This window comes from Scophthalmus maximus, chromosome 5 (genome assembly GCF_022379125.1).
Source record: "Scophthalmus maximus strain ysfricsl-2021 chromosome 5, ASM2237912v1, whole genome shotgun sequence".
Taxonomy (NCBI): Eukaryota; Metazoa; Chordata; class Actinopteri; order Pleuronectiformes; family Scophthalmidae; genus Scophthalmus; species Scophthalmus maximus.
Genome location: NC_061519.1, coordinates 15,516,827 through 15,537,491, shown reverse-complemented (window position 1 = coordinate 15,537,491; position 20,665 = coordinate 15,516,827). Strand labels below are relative to the sequence as shown.

At 47.4% G+C, this 20,665-nt stretch overlaps 1 protein-coding gene across 1 annotated transcript; it reads left to right on the top strand.

The window, feature by feature from the left end:
- The first annotated feature begins 32 nt into the window (after window positions 1-32).
- LOC118311324 lies at window positions 33-20,620 on the top strand. The gene is made up of 45 exons (XM_047331929.1): window positions 33-39; window positions 133-399; window positions 554-823; window positions 1,387-1,647; window positions 2,285-2,545; window positions 2,835-3,095; window positions 3,213-3,473; window positions 3,597-3,857; window positions 3,963-4,223; window positions 4,319-4,579; window positions 4,716-4,973; window positions 5,455-5,721; window positions 5,816-6,073; window positions 6,173-6,436; window positions 6,589-6,607; window positions 6,747-6,826; window positions 6,921-7,178; window positions 7,742-8,002; window positions 8,104-8,361; window positions 8,456-8,725; window positions 8,827-9,084; window positions 9,350-9,610; window positions 9,734-9,994; window positions 10,315-10,581; window positions 10,668-10,922; window positions 11,017-11,277; window positions 11,922-12,182; window positions 12,383-12,640; window positions 12,748-13,008; window positions 13,104-13,364; window positions 13,466-13,729; window positions 14,189-14,446; window positions 14,539-14,799; window positions 15,044-15,301; window positions 15,395-15,655; window positions 16,140-16,397; window positions 16,495-16,752; window positions 16,835-17,098; window positions 17,198-17,467; window positions 17,796-18,056; window positions 18,165-18,425; window positions 18,520-18,810; window positions 19,211-19,447; window positions 19,530-19,577; window positions 19,786-20,620. The coding sequence occupies exons 1-45, from the start codon at window positions 33-35 to the stop codon at window positions 20,067-20,069; spliced, it is 10,902 nt and encodes a 3,633-aa protein (XP_047187885.1). The 3' UTR covers window positions 20,070-20,620.
- The last annotated feature ends 45 nt before the right edge of the window (window positions 20,621-20,665 follow it).

Genomic DNA, 20,665 nt, shown 5'->3' with positions numbered 1-20,665 from the left:
ATACTGTTGTGTGTTTAGACGTTGAAATAACCATGACAGGTAAAGACACAATTCAAAAACAAAGATTTAAAATAAATTAGAAGAATCACTTCGTTGACTATAACTGAATTCCTTGTGTTACGTTTCCCACAGTGCCCGCCACATCTCAGATCACCTATTCCAAAGCTATTTCGAGTACATCTATTAAGTTCGAGTGGTCCAGTGTGACAGGGGCGGAAGGTTACATCTTGTTTGTGGAGCAGTTGTTTGGTTCTCCCTTAAGGAAATACAACCAGACCTTCACAACGCTGAGCGGACAAATGGACGGCTTGGCTCCCTCTACAACTTACAACTGTTACATTTACTCCGCCAACAATGCCGGACATGGTGCCAAAAGCAGCATCAGGACAATCATGACATGTAAGTGCACATAAGATGCTGATTTAGATGAGGGGGCTTTTTTTGAACGTCATGTGTGAACCAATCATTTTACACCTCAAGACATATGAAATGCATGAGATTACGTGCATTTCCAAATGCATGACAAGTGACATCCGTGTTTTTCTCTTGGAAGTGGTGGAGCCGCCAACTGGCGTCAACTTTGTATCAACGGGAAAGAGCTCAGGCCAACTGACATGGAGCCCTAAGAGTAAAGTCCTGCTTTATCAAGTGACCGTGAGCGACAATGACAACACCAGCAACGCCCCAATCATCAGAAACACTTCAGCCACAACCATGGACATCACCAATCTGGAGCCCTGCTCCACCTACATTGTGGGAGTGTCGTCAGTCAACGTCTTCTTGGTGCCAGGGGAGGCCTCTAATGTTACACACACCACTTCTAGTGAGTATTTATGCAAAAAAAATTCTAAATCAACAAATTCTAAATCAACAAATTTGAAGAGAAGCAATGAACTGGTAACATTTGATGATGGTGTCAAAATATGGAAATATGGAAAGTATTGCTATTACACCAAATACTGCATGATGTATATGCTATATGGTTTATGCATGAATAAATATATATTCCCTTTGTTTGCTTAAAGTCATTCACAGGCAAAGAGATGAACAGTACATTATTCTACATAGTGACATTAGTTCTATATGGGGTCAGATGTCAGAGATGTGAAACATCTTGTAAAATAAAGTGGTTAGAAGTTGTATAAGAATTAACACTAATCACAATCATAGAGCAAATTCATGGTATTTACTCTGCTGGATGTTTGAAACATGTCATCAGATAAAAATCATGTTTTCAAGCTCATAATAATTAAGGACCTTCATGAGCTATCAAGCTGGTACAGTAAAACAACGTTTGAGTAATTAAAGAAAGCCTGGGGACTTCAGGAAAAACTATTCTGAACATCTGTTTCACCTTTTTACATTTTTCCAACACGTTCTCTTCAGCCATCAACCCGGTGACGACAATCTCTGTGGACTACAGCTGCTCCGGTGGCATGGTGACAGTGACTTGGGATTTGGTTTTTGGGGCAAACTTGTACATGGCCAAAGCCGTTGATAGCACCGGCGTGTCCCTCAACTGTTCATCGGCCTCCACTAGCTGTCAGATCACCATGCTCAAATGTGGTGAGAAGTACCAGGTTCACGTGGAGGCGATCTCTGACGACTGCAGGAGCACCTCCAACACCTCTGCCTCGTTCGAGACAGGTGAGCAGTAAACACCTGCTCATGTGGGGGGAAAAAAACGTGGCTTGTATTTGTCTGTCACTCCCTTTTCAAGGCTTGCATTGTCTGCGCTTTGTCACTTGTCTGCATATGTCCCCCTCCCCCCCATCTCTTTCTATCGCTCCCCGTCACACACATCACACCTCTGGACATGATCTCAGCTCTTTATCACTTATATTCCCCATAAGTCTGTCCTGTGGGAGGCTGTTTAGGTTTCTCCCATTGTGTGCCCTCCTCTTTTCTCATGCTGAGCGGTGAAACACATCCTCTCCTCAGCCACCAAGACCTGCCACCCAACACCAGTCAATCAAAAGATCTTTACAGTCTATTGAAATCAGGGAGTTATCCCAAAGGTCAGCTATAGTATCAGTCTGCAGTGAAAAGGTGAAGGAGACACATACATTTCGCCTAGGGGAAATGATCTAATGTGTAGGGGACACACACACACACACACACACCCAGCAGCACACAACGTGTTTCATGCCAACTAAGTGCTGAATGCAAAAAAAGAGGTACATTACATGAATGAGTGATCACATCCCTGGTTCCTCCGAATAGCAATTTCTCATTTCTTGTGCAATACTGTGCTAACTCTCGCTCTCCTCTCCGTCTCCTCCAGTCCCCTGTGCTCCAGTTGATCTGGTTACTCAGCACACATGCTCCAGCAATGTGATCGTCTTCAGCTGGGCGCCCACCAACAAAACCTTCTACTATGTGGCCACTGCGGTGGACAACACTGGCAAAGTGATAGAGTGCAGGACGGTGGACAACACGTGCTACTTCACCAACATCGACTGTGGTCAGTTCTACAGGTACACCGTGTTCGCCGCCAGCTCCGGATGCAACAGCGAAGTCAGCCAGCCTGAGTTTGTCCGAACCTGTGAGTAGCCCTTGATTTGTTTTGATTACACACACACGACATACACACTTTTCAATAGTTAATTTTCTGAAATTGGCAAAAAGGAACAAACTTGATCTCACAAACAGCTTGTGTCTGTTTCACTGAGTGACATTTTCCTTCATCATGATGAGCATGTGCACTGAAGTTCAGACAGAAGTGCAGACTGACACTGCACTGACATAGCCACGCAAGCAGGGTATCATTGTTTTCACCGCTGTGTGTGAACAGAAAGAGGCAAATCACACACTGCCTGATTCTTCCCCCCCAGCTCCTTGTCTACCAACAAATGTGAGGACAGCAGATGAATGTCACGCCGACAGGCTGATCACAACATGGGACTCTGCTGCTGGAGCTCTTTCCTACACTGTGAAGGCAGAGGGAAACACCGGACAATCCTACAACTGCACCTCGTCCTCCAACAGCTGTGCGGTGGCCGGCGTGCCGTGCGGTGAACACCTCAGTGTGTGGATCACCGCCTCCAACGACAACTGCTCCACTAACAAGGTTCTGGGAGAAGTGGCTCAGACTGGTATGTACAGGTGCTCTGCGAGACAACTGTGCGGCGTTTATCTATAACTCCTACGATATGAAATATACATTATATCCCTAGTCCACCAGGTATTTACTGTGTGTAAACTCTTTCCAGTTCCCTGCAGCCCAATCAATGTCTCAGCAACGGTGGACTGCAGTCAAGACTCTGCGAGATTTAACTGGACGACAAAAGCGGGTGCCATATTCTACATCGCCGTTGCTCAGGATGCAAATGGAAATGAATACAGCTGCAATTCAATGGGCACCAACTGCTTAATCCAAGGCTTAAGATGTGGACAGAATTACACCGGCAGCGTTATCGGCACTAATCTCAAGTGCAACAGCACGGCCAGCGAGGAGGTCGCCTTCATGACAGGTAGGTCAGGAGGTCGGCTTACATGAAAATAGACAATGAAGCATCTTTGCACCAAATGAAAACTCATTATTCATCTTGCTCGTCTTGAAATCCGGACTCTCTCCTCTGCTTTCTCCCCCTCAGCCCCTTGTCCTCCGACCAACATCGAGGCATTCAGAGACTGTGAGGCCAACCATGCTCTGATAGTGTGGCAGAACCATCAGCCCACGGGCCTCTACACTGCAACTATAGTGGATCAAAGTGGTGCTCAACTCCACTGCACCAGCAACACAGTCAACAACTGTAAAGTCACCTCGCTGCCCTGTGGAAAGAAATACAACGTCACTGTCACCTATGATGACGGGAACTGTCCGTCCACCTCCACGGCCATCAGCATGGACTCAGGTAGTGGACTCAGAGGGCTGAAAGGTTTCTCTCCGGAGGGGAAAAAAAAGAAGAAACATTTGAATGACGCATGTCTGTTCTTTTTTTTGTCCCCTCTTCTTTCAGTGCCATGTGGCCCTGAGGATGTCAGGGCCAGTGTGGCCTGTGTTACCGGAGAGCTGGCGGTCACCTGGAACATCTCCGTCCCTGCGGAGAACTACACCACTGTGATCTCCAGAGGAATGGGTCAGTCTCTACACTGTAACTCCACAGAGACACAGTGCACCACGGGAGGGCTGTCTTGTGGAAGCTCCTACAGGGTGATCGTCCTCTCCGTCACCGGGTCGTGCCTCAGTCTGCCGAGTACAGAGGTCACAGTACAAACACGTGAGAAACACACCAAAGTAGATACAGATAGATACAGCCACGTGACTCGCTTGAACACAGAATCAAACTTCTCCTGCATATTTATTTCCCTTCAGTGCCGTGTCCTCCCACCAACGTCACAGCCGTGCACACGTGTGCTCCAGCTCTCGTCCCTGTGTCATGGGTGGCCAGCGACAGTGCCAATCACTACACTGCTGTTGCCACGAGCAGCAGAGGTCACCGGTCAGAGTGCTCCACCAGTAACACCTCCTGTGGCCTTCCTGCGCTCCAGTGTGGGGAGCTTTACACCATTGGCGTTACTGGAGCCGACGACAACTGCACAGGTCAACTGAGCAACACCGTCTCTCTGGCCACAGGTAACAACACACTGACCACCAGCATTGATCTCATCAATGTGTGGGCTGAATTTGGAGATTTTACGTAGTCATTACACTGTCATTCACAAAGACCCCATTGACGGTGACTGATTGTTTGATTTGATTGCCTCTCCAGAGCCGTGTTCGCCGTCTAATGTGTCCAGCCGGCTGATGTGTAGAGCTGGCATGGCTCAAGTGTCCTGGGCCCCCAGTGCGAATGCAGTGAGCTACGATGTGAAAGCCACCAGCGATGCACAGACACTCAGCTGCAACGGCTCCAGCCCCAACTGCACGCTGAGCAATCTGGTCTGTGGGCAGGTGTACGAGATTCTCGTGACTGCCACCGACGGCACCTGTGTCAGCAACTACACTGCTCCCTTCAGACAAGACCCAGGTAATGAGAGAGAGGTTGGACCACAGTTGATCAGACCTACCACTCAACTTGTGCGACTGGCTCTTGATCTGATGTGGTGATACCGAATTAAAAAAAGAAAATCCAAACAAGTCAAAATAAACTATGAAAGATCACGATCACAAACATTGGCAGATTGTCTGGGTCTAACAGTCTCTTGGCAAGGCAATCCTTTCGTCGCAGACTGAAAACTCACCTGTTCAGGCTGCACCATACTCCCTGAATTTATTATATTAAACACAAAAAAGCATTTTTTGCCTATCTGCTAAGCGTCTGCTAAATGAATGTAATGTTTGTAATGTAAGAAAGCATCGGAGTATTGTCAAAACTTTTTCCTTCAGAAATTAGTTTTCATTGGGAAACACCAACGGAACTTGGTGGAACTTGAAGCTTCACATCTGCTTTGGAGGAAAGTGAAGCAACCACTTTCTGACTGATTCTTCTTATTTGATGTTTCCTTCAGTGCCTTGCGCTCCGCAGAACATCAGCACAAACCTGTTATGTGGCACCAATGACTTGATGGTCAGCTGGGTGCCTTCAGCCGAGCCCCTCAACTACAGTGTGACTGCTGTGCCACTGGCCGCCAACAACAGTTCGCTGACCTGCCATACAAACAGTGGCAACTGTAGCCTGAGCGGTCTTCGGTGTGGAACGACTTATAATGTCTCCGTCAAAGCTGCGTCCGGCAGCTGCAGCGGACCGTGTAGCTCCCCACGAACTGTTCAAACAGGTAATGAAGATGTTGATGGTAAAAGGATAATAATGTCCATTAACTATGTTTTTTTACTTTGATCTATTTAATAAACTGTGACACCCGCCTCCAGCACCCTGCTCCCCACAGAGCGTAACAGCGGTGGCTCCCTGTGGCACAAACTCTCTCATGGCCTCCTGGAACACGTCACTTGGTGCGACCGCCTACACGGCAACAGTGACGGGCCCCAACGGCTTCTCTGACACCTGCTCCTCATCGAACCTCACATGCTCCGTCTCTGGCCTGCAGTGTGCCACTCGGTACAACGTCACGGTCACATCCCGAGACGGCCACTGCACCAGCGCTCCCGGTCGAACGGCTTTAACCACAGGTTGTGTTCACGTATTTTTGTACATTTTATGTATCGCAGAAAGGATTGACTTGGAACACATCATGTGACACACAACTCCTCTCCCACTCTGAACGCCAGGACCGTGTGACCCCGTCAACGTGACCAGCGACCTCCACTGTGGCTCAGACATGGCCACTGTGTCCTGGGTTGCCGCCGCTGGGGCCGTGGCCTACACTGTTGTCGCCGAAGACGGCAGCTCTCAGAACTACATATCCTGTAGGAGCAGCTCCGCCTCCTGTCAGCTGAACCGGCTTCAGTGCGGAAAGGTTTACAACCTCACCGTGGTGGCTGAGGACGGCGCCTGTAACAGCACCGGAAGGACCGGAGCAGTCCTGATGACAGGTAGAGGACAGGAGAGCTGGGCAGACTTGGGCTCAACTGAAACGTACTAAGAGAAACTAGATTTGTGTGTCTGAAGAAATAACTAAAACATTTACCACTACTGATCCTTCCTTTCTGTTTCCCTCTCAGCTCCTTGCTCTCCCTCTATCCAGAACAGCACCCAGATCTGTGGTACAGATTCTTCCTCTCTCTCATGGAACTCAATGGCCGATGCGATAGGTTACACAGTTAACGCGACAGCTTCCAGCGGGCACAAGGTTTCGTGCACCTCAGCCACCGCTACGTGTGCCCTAACTGATCTCCTGTGTAGTGAAACCTACACGGCCACGATCACTGCACGAGGAAGCCAGTGTGACAGCGCACCTGGACCCAGCACCAACATCACTACAGGTGAGTGTGACAGAAGATTGAGGAATCACCACTTGTTTCTTCCACCGGGGGTTAACACCAGTTCTTATACCACATTGTCTGCTTTTCTTTTCAGCGCCATGTTCTCCATCTGTCATATCTAAGCAGTACATCTGTGGCACCAACACAGCCGTGTTCAGCTGGACCGAGTCTGTGGGACGCCTCAGCTTCCTGGCCCAGGTGGCGGGAGCAGGGTATCAGGATAGCTGCCAGACTACAAACACCAGTTGTGCGTTCCAGAATCTCCCCTGTGACCTGGATTTCAACATAACAGTCCAGGCTCAGGGGGAACATTGCACCAGTGTCCCAAGTGTCAGTGAATCCCTCGAAACAGGTAACTGTTCCATCGTTATGCTGCCAATAAACCGTCTGAACACCTTCCGAAACTAATCAAACAGATCGTTACAAATTAAAGGTACAAGATGGTTTTACAGCAGACGTTTGATATTTTGGAAAAATGTGCTTATCTTAGCATAATGAGAGGAAACAAAACCACATACCAAGCACCTATGAGAGGTAACAATTAGTATGTCCTTGTTGAATCTGTTAAAACACTGTGTAGCTGCTGTCACTGAACATGACAGCAAAATGGCTTAATGGTTCAACACATAACCCCCCGAAAATATTTTTACGCTTTTTGTACATATTGAAAAAACAACTTTGTGAGGTTTAGAGGTCTTGTGGTGCCTCCAGTCTTTATGCCAAACCGACTTTTTGGCACAAAAACATGATTAGTTCAATCTTCGCATCTAATTCTTGGCAAAAACTGTACTGTAACAAAATATTGATCCCTTCTGTCTAGATAACTGCTGAACCCTACAAAATGTAATTTGATGCCATTTGCGTTCATAACTTTGTTGTCGCCCGTATTTTCTTTCCCCCTTCTTCCCTCCCCAGTCCCATGTACCCCGCAGAACGTGAGCGCCACCCTTGGCTGTTTCAATCACTCAGCCCTGGTGACATGGGTAGGAAGCCCCAGTGCTGTAGGATACAATGTGACGGTGACAGGCCAGGGTGGACACACACACCATTGCCACACCAACACTTCCAACTGCCAAGTGCCTGATATCCACTGTGGTGAAACCCATGGCATCACAGTCACAGCGTTCTCTCAGACATGCACAGGAAACCTTAGTGCGGTTTACAGCTTTAGAGCAGGTGCAGGAAGACTTACACTCACCCAACCCAAATTTAAACTGTTATATTACTGTCCAGAAAAAATTACAATATTAAACCTCTTTTCCTACAATTTTCTCCAGGTCTTTGTGCTCCCAGTAACGTCACTGCGTCTGCAGCTTGTGAGGACAGCGCTGTCTCTTGGTCTCCAGTGACAGGGGCGGAGATGTACATCGCAACAGCAACTGCAGATGATGGACACACTCACACTTGCAGCTCAAACTATTCCAACTCATGCAATTTCACCGACCTCCACTGTAGCCAAACCTATTCCGTCGATGTAGTGACTGTGGACAGGGGCTGCCGGAGCGAGCCGAGCTCGGCCGTGGTGCTGAGAACAGGTGAGCGGATGGACCGCGATGAACTTGGGTCCTTTCATATGATGTTGGTTTAATCCCAAGGAATTATTTTCAACTTTCCTTTGTATCATCTCAGCTCTGTGTCCGTCTACTAACTTGACGGGCCAGGTCAACTGTGACACCAACTCGCTGACCCTCTCGTGGGACCAGAGTCCAGTGTCCGGGGCCGAATACACTCTACAAACGGAGAGGATGGGAGGCACACACCCTCCTACAGTGAACACCACCTCTAACACCTCGTACACTTTGACCAACCTGCTGTGTGGACAGAGATATGCTTTCCGCATCGCAGCACAGGATGGCAACTGCCGCAGCAGCTACAGTCCACCTATTGACATAAGCACAGGTAGAATGTGTTTTCTATGGCGACAGCTGCGGAATAGTAAAAATGGTCATAACCTAAAAACCAATACTGCATGTAAAGTGTCCGTTGTCCCTCTTTTTCAGCCCCTTGTGAGCCCTCCAACTTCACTGCTCGTGTGGACTGTGGCACAAACAAAGGGAATTTCTCCTGGATCGAGAGCATCGGAGCAGGTTTCTACACTGTCCGGGTGACGGGACAGCATGGCCACGTGGCTTCCTGCTCCTCCAACGACAGTTCCTGCTCTGTAAAGCTTCACTGTGGCCTCTCATACTCTGCATCACTGTTGGCTTCCACAGAAGGCTGCAACAGCACAAAACATGCCGACATCCAGTTTGACTCCGGTGAGATATGAGGACAAGCTTATGGCTGTACACACACACAGGCATATAAACACATCGGCCATTATTATTTTCAATATGCAGAGTTGCCCAATCACCAATGATAATGGTAAGGTTATTCCAAAATGGGTCCGTCAAGGTTAGAGGACAGCAGTAACCATGTCCTGGGGAAACCTGTGCATACTCAAGTGGTTGTGATTTGTTAAAAGTTTATTTACTTACTTATGACGCCTCAAATTCTTACACGTGATCAAACTGTTTCCCGTAGCTCCCTGTCTCCCAGCAGACGTCGTAGCAGATGTAGAGTGCAACACTAATGTGATGAATGTGAGTTGGACACAGACAACAGGCTCAGACGACTACACCGCCTGGGCCATCAGCACCGACGGACACAGAGCCTCGTGTAACTCGACCTCCAACTCCTGCTCCATCCGTGACCTGCAGTGTGGCAGAGTCTATGAGGTGGCCGTCACCTCTTCCTCCATCCACTGCAGTATCATCGCTGGCTCAGACTACAAGGTTCAGTCCGGTGTGTGCAGCTCTTTCATGCATTATATATATATTTATAATTCGTTTGAAACAAAATGATGTTGTTGAAGAATAATTTATATGATTCTGATGGAAATCGTCATCTTCTCACCGCCACCTCCAGCTCCCTGTAAACCCGAGAACACCACTGTTGTTCAGAACTGTAGCAGCAGCGTCATGACAGTAAAGTGGAACCAGATGAGCACGGGGCAGAACTACACTACTACAGCCTCGTCCTCCTCAGGTGTTAACGCTACCTGTGACTCCACTGAGGGCAGCTGCTCCTTCCTGGACCTGAGCTGTGGTCAACTCTACACGTTCACCGTGATGGGACACACGAATGTGTGCATGAGCGAAATGAGCACCCCGATAGAGAAGATGGCCGGTACATTGAATACGTTTACTTTGATAGTCACATCTTAAAGGAATAGTTTGACCTTTTGGGGGGGAAATGCACTTTTGCTATAATGAGAAGTTTGATGCCACGTGAAATGTGAAGCTATACCGCGAGCAGCTGATGTTCCAGATTATACAACCTGGCAGTGTTGATGGTGAAAGGTTGTGTGTTTTTTGTATGAAAAAAATGACATTGTATTGAGCTGTACAGGTGGTTTCACGTGTTCATTGGTGTTGGTAGGTGCATTATATATTAATGTGTCTCACTGGTCTCCTCTTCTCAGCTGCACTTCTCTCTTTTTTTTCCAGCCCCATGTCCTCCCACCAATGTGTCCGCTGAAATGAACTGTACTGCACGCAGAGCTCTGGTCAGCTGGAGTAGTGCAGCCACAGCTACAGCTACAGCCTACAGCATCCAGGCAAACTCCACCAGTGGACACAGCTCCTCCTGCAGTGATATGGGGACATCGTGTAACCTCGACGGCCTGGTCTGCGGACAGCAGTACTCTGTCGTTGTGGAGGCAATGCACACTGGCTGTCCCGGACCTGCCAGTAACCTGGCCATGTTCACTACAGGTGAGTAAGAGTCAAAACTTTGGACTATTAATAGCCATTCTATTTAAACAAAATTACAACTACTACATTCATTTTCCGTCCCACAGAGCCCTGTGTTCCCACAAATCTCTCTGTCCACTACAATGTGAGCACCGGCCAGGTGATGTGGGCTGCGGCAAGTGGTGCCAGCTTCTACTCTGTAAAGGCTGTGACTGACCAGGCCTCGACGGTCACCTGTAACACCACCGACACCAGCTGCCTCCTGAATGGCCTGCGGTGCAGTCAGATCTACAACGTCACTGTAACTGCACACAACCTGGCCTGTGACAGTTTGACCTCTGCAACCCATCCCCTCACGACAGGTTAGTTACCCGATCAGAAGAGGGTGTGTGTACCAGTGTGACAGTTTCTTTTCTCCGTATTTACGTGTGTGTTTACCCCGTTGTTTCCCTCCAGAACCCTGTCCACCTTCAAATGTCCAGGCCAATATAACGTGTGGACAACTCACTGCGACAGTTTCCTGGGAGAGGAGCGACCTCGCTGTGGGTTATGTTGCTTACTTTGACGACCAAAATGGCAGCTACACTTCCTGTGGTGCCACACACACCCATTGTCATGTCTCAGGACTCACATGTGGCACGGGGTACAATGTCTGGGTCATGGCCCTGGGACAACAGCACAACAGCTCTGCCAGCACGGTGGTGTCTGCCACATCAGGTAAAGTCATACTGTGTATAGATTTACACATATTACAACCCTCTGTTCACACCAACACCTGTAGAGCAATCCAAGCAAGTCGAATCATTTCTAAAGGATGTTGCAGCTGCTGCAATTTTTCTGAATTTGATTTTGTGTTTGTGTGGGCATTATTGTAAAAAGGAGTCTAGCTGATGATTGGCACTTTGATCCTGAAGAAACGATGCATATTAGAGCCACTATGTTTTTGGAAAATCTTGCAACCCTCAACAGTAGTATCAAAAAGGATACTGTAGCAGGCTGCAATGCATATTTATACACATTTCCTGAGCTGAAATCAATACAGAGTGCATCAATTTTAGCAGGAAATGCCAAATGTTTTTCTATAAACAAAACATAAAATCATTTCAAAGAAGCTATAAAAGACCTATGTGGCTGTCTGAGGCACAGCAGTGCGTTCAAGTAAATGTCAGTGTGCTGACATGCTCCCTGTGACAAAGGTCCACTTACTAAGGAATTGGAGAATGGCAGGTGAGGACTGTGAGATGTGGTTGAAAGCTGCTTGTTTAGTAAGTGGACCTTTGAGCTTGAGGATTATCTTTACCACAAACTGCGAGATGCGATTTGGCTATAAACGTTGAGTCACATCCTTCCTCATCCCATAGGGCCTTGCCAGCCGAGCAGCATTGAAGCCATCATGGACTGTGGGGCCCACTCTGCGACCGTGTCCTGGCAGCCCAGCGTCGGAGCTGTGTCCTATGTTGCTGAGCTTACAGCTGCATCAGGCCACATCACCAGCTGCACCACCAACCACACCAACTGTCAGCTGAGCCCTCTGCAGTGCGGAGAGGAATACATCGTCACTGTGAAGGCTCTGGGAGAAACCTGCAACAGCACTGCGCAAATGGCAGGACACCTCACCACAGGTACAGTGTGTCAGCTGCTGTGTGTGTGTGTGTGTGTGTGTGTGTGTGTGTTTGTAGCATGTCAGCTGCTGTGTGGTGGTAGATCAACCATGATGCAACCAGTTGACAGTCAAAAGAATTCCAATTTCCATATCATGTTCAATTTTCATCACAGTGATTGTAATCACCTCTGCGTTAACTTTTGCTCTTCCCCCTCACAGAGCCCTGTGTTACCACAAATCTCTCTGTCCACTACAATGTCAGCACCGCCAAGGTGATGTGGGCAGCAGCAAGTGGTGCCAGCTTCTACTCCGTGAAGGCTGTGATTGACCAGGGCTTGACCGTCACCTGTAACACCACCAGCACCAGCTGCTTCCTGAATGGCCTGCAGTGCAGTCAGATCTACAACGTCACTGTGGCGACCCAAAACCTGGCCTGCAACAAAACCATGACCTCGGAACCCCACTGCCTCATGACAGGTGTGTCACCTGACTAGGAGTAAACGTGAAATGGCTGAAAGCCTTTAGCTATGCACAGGTATGGATTTCCTTCATGCTTAAAATGTGAGTGTTATCCCCTCTGTCAGAACCATGTCCACCCGGCAATGTTCAGGCCAACATGGAATGTGAACAGCTTACTTCGACCGTTTCCTGGGAGCAGAGTGACCTCGCTGTGGGTTATGTCGCCTACTTTGACAACCATGACGGCCACTCCACTTACTGTGTTGCCACACACACCCATTGTAATGTCTCGGGACTCACGTGTGGCACAGTGTATGACGTCTGGGCCATGGCTCTGGGACAAAAGTACAACAGCTCTGACAGCACTGCGGTGTCTCTTACATCAGGTAAGGACTCAGACACTCTTATTCTCATATTCTGGAAATGTGGGATGTTTTGTTGTTGTGTGCATTCATTAACTTACTCATGCTGTCTTCCTCAGCCCCGTGCCTGCCTCCCGACGTAGAGGTAGAAGTCAACTGTAACTCTGATGGTGCTGCCGTTGTGACGTGGAACACAACTGGCACAGCAAACTTTTCCCTGACAGCCATCGTCAGTGGAAGTCTTCAGACTCTGTGTACGTCTCGGCACAACAGATGTAACGTTACAAATTTAGCTTGTGGGGAAACCTACAACCTCAGCCTCACCGCCATTAACGATCAGTGCAGCCTCACAACGCTGATGCCCGCTAACCTGACCACACGTGAGTGGATGGTTTACAGTTCCTCCTCATTTGTGGCAAACGTTAGTTTGTGTTGCATGTGTTCAAGATTTGAACCCTTGTCCTTCCTCACCTCTCTTCAGGCCCTTGTCCGCCTCAGCGCGTGGGTGTTAACCTGCAGTGTGGCTCCAGCACTGCAGTCCTGTCCTGGGAGGAGGATTCTGATGTCGAACTGTACACGGCAGCTGCCATCGGGGCATCAGGAGGAGAGGTGAAGCGGTGTAACTCTACAGGCTCCACCTGTCACTTCTCCAGTCTGGTCTGTGGAGAGACGTACAACTTTACCGTCGAAGCTCACAGTCAAGGCTGCAGCAGCCAGGCCAGTAGCACTGTGTCCATCCAAACAGGTACTTTATTTAGTCTATTATTCAGCAGTGTAGATATTGACTGAACACACTAACTCAAGTAACATACTTAAGTACAGTTTTGAGATGCTTTTGCTGAAAGGTTAGACCATATTCACTGACACTAGATGTCACACTTGCACCAGCATCTCAGACTAAAACAAATGCTTCATCAGGCCACAACTCCCCTCGAACACACAAGCAAATACACAACTGAATAAAGTTGGGCTGTGTACGGGAGGGCCAAGAAACTGTGGACTGATGTTCCTGTCAGTCTTGGTGCCTGTACGATTAAAAAATGTACTTACACTCACAATACATTGATTATCTAAATAGTTACTGATCGATTTTTAGTTGTTTTACTCATCAATCTGTGCAAACTAATACTAAATGAATTAATAATCACAAAACGAATAAGTTTCAGTTCATGCAGTGTCTGTACTTCTCATCTCGTCATCTCAGAGCCTTGCCAGCCGGCGAATGTGTCTGCTTGGGCGCTCTGTCAGAGTGAGGACGTCCAGATCTCCTGGCACCATGCAAGCGGTGTCATGAATTACTTAGTAACAGCCACAGGGAGCCTGGGATATGTGGAGAACTTCAACACAACCCAGACCCGTCTGTCCGCCACACTGCCATGTGGCCAGGAATATAATGCCACTGTGCGAGGACAGGGCAGCAAGTGTGACAGCATCCCCAGCGGCCCTGCCTTCTTTAAAACTCGTACGGTTTCTTCTTTTACACCTCACATTAAATTAAATGTTATTTGTCACTGTGTGAGTGTGTGCATGTTTACACCCCTCCTCTTTCCACAGCCCCATGTATCCCCCGAGATGTGACGACTTATGTGCAGTGTGAGTCTAATGTGGGTTCTGTCAGCTGGGCACCCAGCGATGGAGCGGAAACATACGTCGTCGTTGCAACTGGCACTGATGGACACGATCACCCCTGTGTCACCAACACCACCTCCTGCACCTGGGACGACCTGCACTGTGGGGAGGACTACACTGTTGTAGTGACGGCAAAGAATGACAACTGCACCAGCCCGCCCAGCAACAGCTCAGTCATCCATATGTGTATGTTGTGCAAAGCTTGTTCAGAAAATCTGTTCGTTTTTCTTGCAAGGACGCTCATATTTTCCTTGTAGTTAGAATCAAATTAGCCTTTACTTTGAAAAATTATTAGGAATTTATTGACCCTCTCATTAAAATGTTACCAAATAAACATAAATGAACACAACCTTGACATCAGCTGGTGTACTAACAACTAGATATGGCTGAAGATCTCTTATCACATATCCATCATCTTTCTTTCTTCCAGATCCGTGTGTGCCCCGGAATCTGGTGGCTTCTGCAGACTGCAATGCCAAAGTCGTTTCTCTGAGCTGGGATGCGAGCAATGGAACAAAGTTCTACCTGGTATCCGCTGAGGCAGAAAACCAGACAGCTGGACTCACCACCAACGTCACCATGGCCCACTTCTCCAACTTCACGTGTGGACAGAACTACAGCCTCACGGTCACACCTCACAGCCACCGCTGTCCCGGCGGCTCCAGTGCTCCGGCTTCCATACAGACATGTAGGTAAAATTTAAGAGGCAACACAATATCAATAAATAATAGTAGAAGTAATCTCAATATTACTAATATTACTGACTTGTCTTTTCATCCAGGGCCATGTCCACCCTCAGGAATCTCCACCATGCAGGACTGTCTCTCTGGCAACGTCATGGTAACATGGCAGGCCAGTGATGGGTCAGACTACTACACAGTCACCATGCAGACTGACAGTGGCATCTCAGGAATATCCATGTCCGACTCCAATCAACTCAGCGTCCAAAGCTTGACCTGTGGGCACAACTTCTCTGTGTCAGTCACAGCTTCCAACCAGCAATGTAACACCACCTCCAGTGAAACCACCAGCCTGCAGTCAGGTGAGCAGTGAATGGCTGTTGGACGAGAAAACATGCGCAGTAATTAATTGTTATCAATACATAGTTTCTTGGGATATCTTGGCGAACACCAAAATAAAGTTTAACAACTTTTCAGAGGCACAAATACATAGCTATCAAGCTCAGACAAAAGGTCTCCAACCAGCGTAAGCGAGGTGATCGAGTGGATTTTTGTTGCTTCCTATGGAGAATTTTCTGGTGTGAATTAGTACCATATGGTTTACATAATATTTACCATAGTTAATATGAAACATTTATGATGTCTATATTTGGAAAAATAGTTATGTTATGTTTAGTTTTGTAAGTGCTAAACTGATATTGCCTTCAATAATCCTCCGAAAGATAATCTATATTTTATCACTCATGAATACATGAATTATTGCTGAACTGAATTCAACAGCCACTTTCCATTTTCACACGCTCTTCTACAGGTTGAAACTAACAACTCTTGTCCTTTATCTTGCAGTGCCATGTGTTCCCACCAATGTCTCCGTGGTGATGCACTGTGCCAACAACACTGCTCTTGTGTCCTGGTCTGCCAGTCGCGGGGCCGTACAGTACTCAGTGACAGCCCGCAGTAGTCATAGCAACACCAGCTGCCAGACATCTGACCTCAGCTGTAGGCTCAAGAACCTCACATGTGGCAGCAGCTACACTGTTCAGGTAGCAGCTATGGACGACAACTGCTCAAGTATCCCCAGTCAGGTTGTGGCGTTTAACTCAGGTGAGACATACACCACCAACGAACAGTTACAGTTTCATATTCTTGTGCTGTGCAAACCAAACGTTCAGTTCGGATCAGTTCATCTTCTTATTCCCAGGCCCCTGCCCACCCCAGAATGTGAGTGCTCAGTTCAACTGTTCCTCAAACGACATGACGATTTCCTGGGATGCAATCAGAGAAGCGGACCACTTTCTGGTTTCAGTAGTCGGAGGAGGAGTCAGTGAGTCGTGTAACACCACAAGCACAGCATGCTCCCTCAGCAATGTGACCTGTGGCAAAACACTCAACGTCCATGTCACCTCTGTCAGAGGCGACTGCCGCAGCCGGCACAGTCAGAGCCACAGCATCCTGTCAGGTATGAAAACGATAAAAAGTTAACCATGCTTGGGTAAAACATCCATCCAGTCACTGATTTAACTTTTCCACCTGGTCTCTAGCTCCCTGCCAGCCTCAGGGAATCAGGGGGAACCTGGACTGTGTGACCAATTCTGCTTGGATTTCATGGGATGCTGCTTTGGGGACGGACAGCTTCACTGTGTCAGCTACGGGTGGAGAGGACCACACAGCCAACTGCACCACTTCCAGTAACACTACCTGTGAGGTGGAAGACCTGGCCTGTGGTGTACTTTATAATTTCAGTGTTACTGCAAAAAACAGCCAGTGTGAGAGTCAGCCAAGTGCCACCATTGACTTAGAGACAGGTAACAGATTTCAGTCCTACTACTGAAAGAAAATGTTTGTTATTTTGTCATGGCAAATATGGATTCATGCTACATTTAAGGAAACTCCTCCTCCCCCAGCCCCCTGCTCCCTTTCTGGTATCACGGCCATCCCTCAGTGCCACAATTCCTCCATCCTTGTTGTTTGGGAACTGATGGAGGGCAGCGCGGGAAACACTGTATACACTGCCACGGCCGAAGCCAGCGACCACACCTACCTATCGTGCAATAACACGGGCACGAGCTGCTTCCTGCATGGAGCACAATGCGACCTCTATTACACCATCATTGTGGCTGCTTCATCAGACCAGTGCAGCAGCATGAGAAGTCCTCCATACAGAATCAGCATGGGTACGTGTTGCATGTTTTCTGTCCCAACCTTTGACCTTTCACATCCAGTTTTCAGTTGTGCATTGTCCATTCAATCAAAGCATGTTGAATTTGAGACTTTTTTGATAAAAGAAGCTGCATGTGTTTGAGCTGTTCGGCCAACAGTGTCCCAGGAGTGATTCAAAATCCTAAAAATGGTCAGATTATGTTAGAGGAGGAATAAGAATATAACATTTCCCTTATCTAACTCAATCCTCAGTTTAGGAACCATTGGTGTAAATAATTAGAAATTACTGTGGTTTCATTTGTGTTTCGAGCCAACTAATACAGATTTATTTCTTCTATCCAGAGCCCTGTCCACCTAGGAATGTGATGGTTAACACCTCCTGTGGGGACCACAGTGCACTGGTGTCCTGGACTCCCTCTCCTGTTGCTGAAACCTACAACGTTGTCGCTTTGGGTGTAGATGGACACGTGCACACTTGCAACACCACGTCCAGTAACTGCAGTGTATCAGGCCTCCACTGTGACCAGCAGTACACAGTACTTGTAGCTGCCAGCCACGAGAACTGCTCCAGCAAAGCCAGTCAAAATGCAACATTGCATACAGGTGATTGTATTCATACAGAATGTGATGTATTGACATACATTCAACAGACCCATTATGAGTGAATCATTCTCTCGTCAACATAGTAAGATTTTTTTTTCTTCCATCCAGGTCCTTGCCAGCCAGGTGGAGTCTCCGTTATCCTCAACTGTAAGAATCAGTCTGCATCGTTGTCATGGACACCCAGAGAAAACGCGGCTGACTACTACGGCTGTGCCCAGTCTGGGGATGGAGACATGCTGTACTGTTACAGCACAAACCACACTTGCACCATCGAGGGCCTTGATTGTGGAACAGTTTACAATTTCTCTGTCCAGGCCTCAGATGGCACATGCAACAGCTCCTTCAGTGACCCGGTGCAGAGCGGAGCAGGTATCAGAGCTGCACGTTGTTACTTCTCAAACGACTTTGTAATGTCAGTGCTTCAAACGGAGACGTTCACTGAATCCTCCCTTCCCTCCCTTAGCTCCCTGTCCTCCAGACACTGTCGAGGTGCAGCTGCTGCCAATGCAGGCGGAGGTGCAGGTGATGCGCTTCAGCTGGACGCTGGTCTCCTGCAGCGACACTGAGTACATGTTGACGTTAACGGGGAATCTGCTGGGAGACAACCAGGCCCAGTTCATGCTCGGTTCCTATTGGACAAACAGCACGTACTTTGAGATGCCCCTCCCTTGCAGTTCATCCTACCATGCCACAGTGCAGAGCAGGAACAGTGCTGGTGCCAGCAACGCATCCGAGGCTCTCAGTGGAACAACAGGTAAACTACACCTAACACTCGAGCCACTGTTCACACGGGGTTTTTACCTTTTTACACTTCAGCAATTACAGTGGAGTTAGGGGTAAATGTCTGCATTTAAAAAAGGATATCTTAATAGAAAAATACAGAGCAGAGTCACCTGACAACACAAATAATAACGGCTTAATCCACCATCAACATCATCAGTTAAACTTGTGATTTTCCTGTCAGAACTTAATTTCACAGCTAATCTGATGATACAGTGGTGTTGTATGTACAGAAAGACATTTAACACATCGTAGATGGAACATTTTATATTTTAGTTGAGTTAGTTTCAAGGTCAGCACAGGTCAAATCCAAACTACAAACTACAACAAATTGTTGGGAGTGCTTTCACTAGATCTAATTTCTCTTCTCCCAGCTCCTTGTCCGCCATCAGGAGTGGTGTACAGTGGTAACAGCTCCTTTGCCGCAGTTTCATGGAACGCTTCAGTGTTCGCCACTGCCTACACCGTGTATGACAACAGTGTTACGCCAAAGGCTCAGCTCTGCAAGGTGGCGGGGCTGTCCTGCAACTTTTCCAACCTCACCTCCAGTAACGTGGTGATCACAGGCAGCAACGCAGCTGGAGAGAGTGAAGCGCAAAATGTCACCAATGGTAGGAGCTGATGTGCATGTTAAAAGACGCATGACACTGTACTTCTAGAACATACCAAGTAACGTATGCTTTTACTCTTCAGTGGTACTGCACGCACGCAGGAGGAGAGATCTTCCTGAAATGCAGAATGGTGAGTTTTTATTTGTCAGAATTTATGTTTCATAAGTACTGGTTTTTGAGGGGCAAATTTTTTTTAATTTTTTTTTGTGACAGGGATGCTTTTTTTTTTATAAATAAACTTAAAATGCAATCTCAGTTAATTCCCCATTTATAGGACAAAAAGCCTTTCGTCAGCCCGGGCCTAATTCACACCTTCACCTTGTATTTCCCCCAAACAGGCGACCTCCCAGCTCCCGTTCTAGATGTCACACAAGCAACGTCAGCTTTTATTTTTGTTCAGTGGACTCAAGTTGAGGCCGCTTCCCATTACAGCCTGGTGATCAGGAAGCAGGACACATCCAGTACATCTGAGGAATTCACAGTGTACGGGGAGGCCACAATACTCACCGACCTGAGCCCAAGCTCCACCTACTGTTTCACTGTGTCCGCCAGCAACTCGGCCACGAGTGGACCAGAGTCCGAGCCCGTCTGTGTGCAAACAGGACTAGGGCTTTCTCAGTGAACAGGCAAAGGCACTGATGCAGACCAACCGAGAGGTCTGTGCACATCTCCCGATGAAATGTGACTGTCTTCACGGCTTCTGACATTCACAATAACTTTAGACCTAATAGAACGTGGGAGTTAGTGTGGGTTGCTTTGATGATTACACTTCTGATGGTTTGCCATAAGCTGCACAGTTGTATTCAGTGCATGTTGGTAATGTGATGAAATTAAAGAACTGGGAGACCTAGCCCTAACTACAAACATGAGTGACAAGTGTTAGATTTCTAAATAATAGCTTGTGTCCTTAATATTAAAATCCTCTCTTCTATACTTGTGTAAAAAGGATAAACCTTAACAAAGGTACATGTTTTGTCTGCCATTGGTTGAGGTTATATATTTTTTATCCAGGGTTTCCTTTCTCCTGTTTTTAAAAAATATTTTATTCACTTTTGTAAATTGTGTATTGCTCATCTTAAAAGGTAATATATCTGGAAGTGTTTATCATGTCCGCCGTAAAAAAACTTTTATTGTGATTTCTGAATGTATATTTATCATGAAAATAAAACTACAAAAACAGTTGTTTGCATTGCTTATTTGCTTACATTCACTGTTTCT

Coding starts and splice junctions, on each gene's coding strand:
- LOC118311324 (XM_047331929.1), top strand. Junction 13,365..13,465: donor GCCCGCTAACCTGACCACAC/GTGAGTGGATGG, acceptor ACCTCTCTTCAG/GCCCTTGTCCGCCTCAGCGC. Junction 18,811..19,210: donor GGCTCTCAGTGGAACAACAG/GTAAACTACACC, acceptor CTCTTCTCCCAG/CTCCTTGTCCGCCATCAGGA.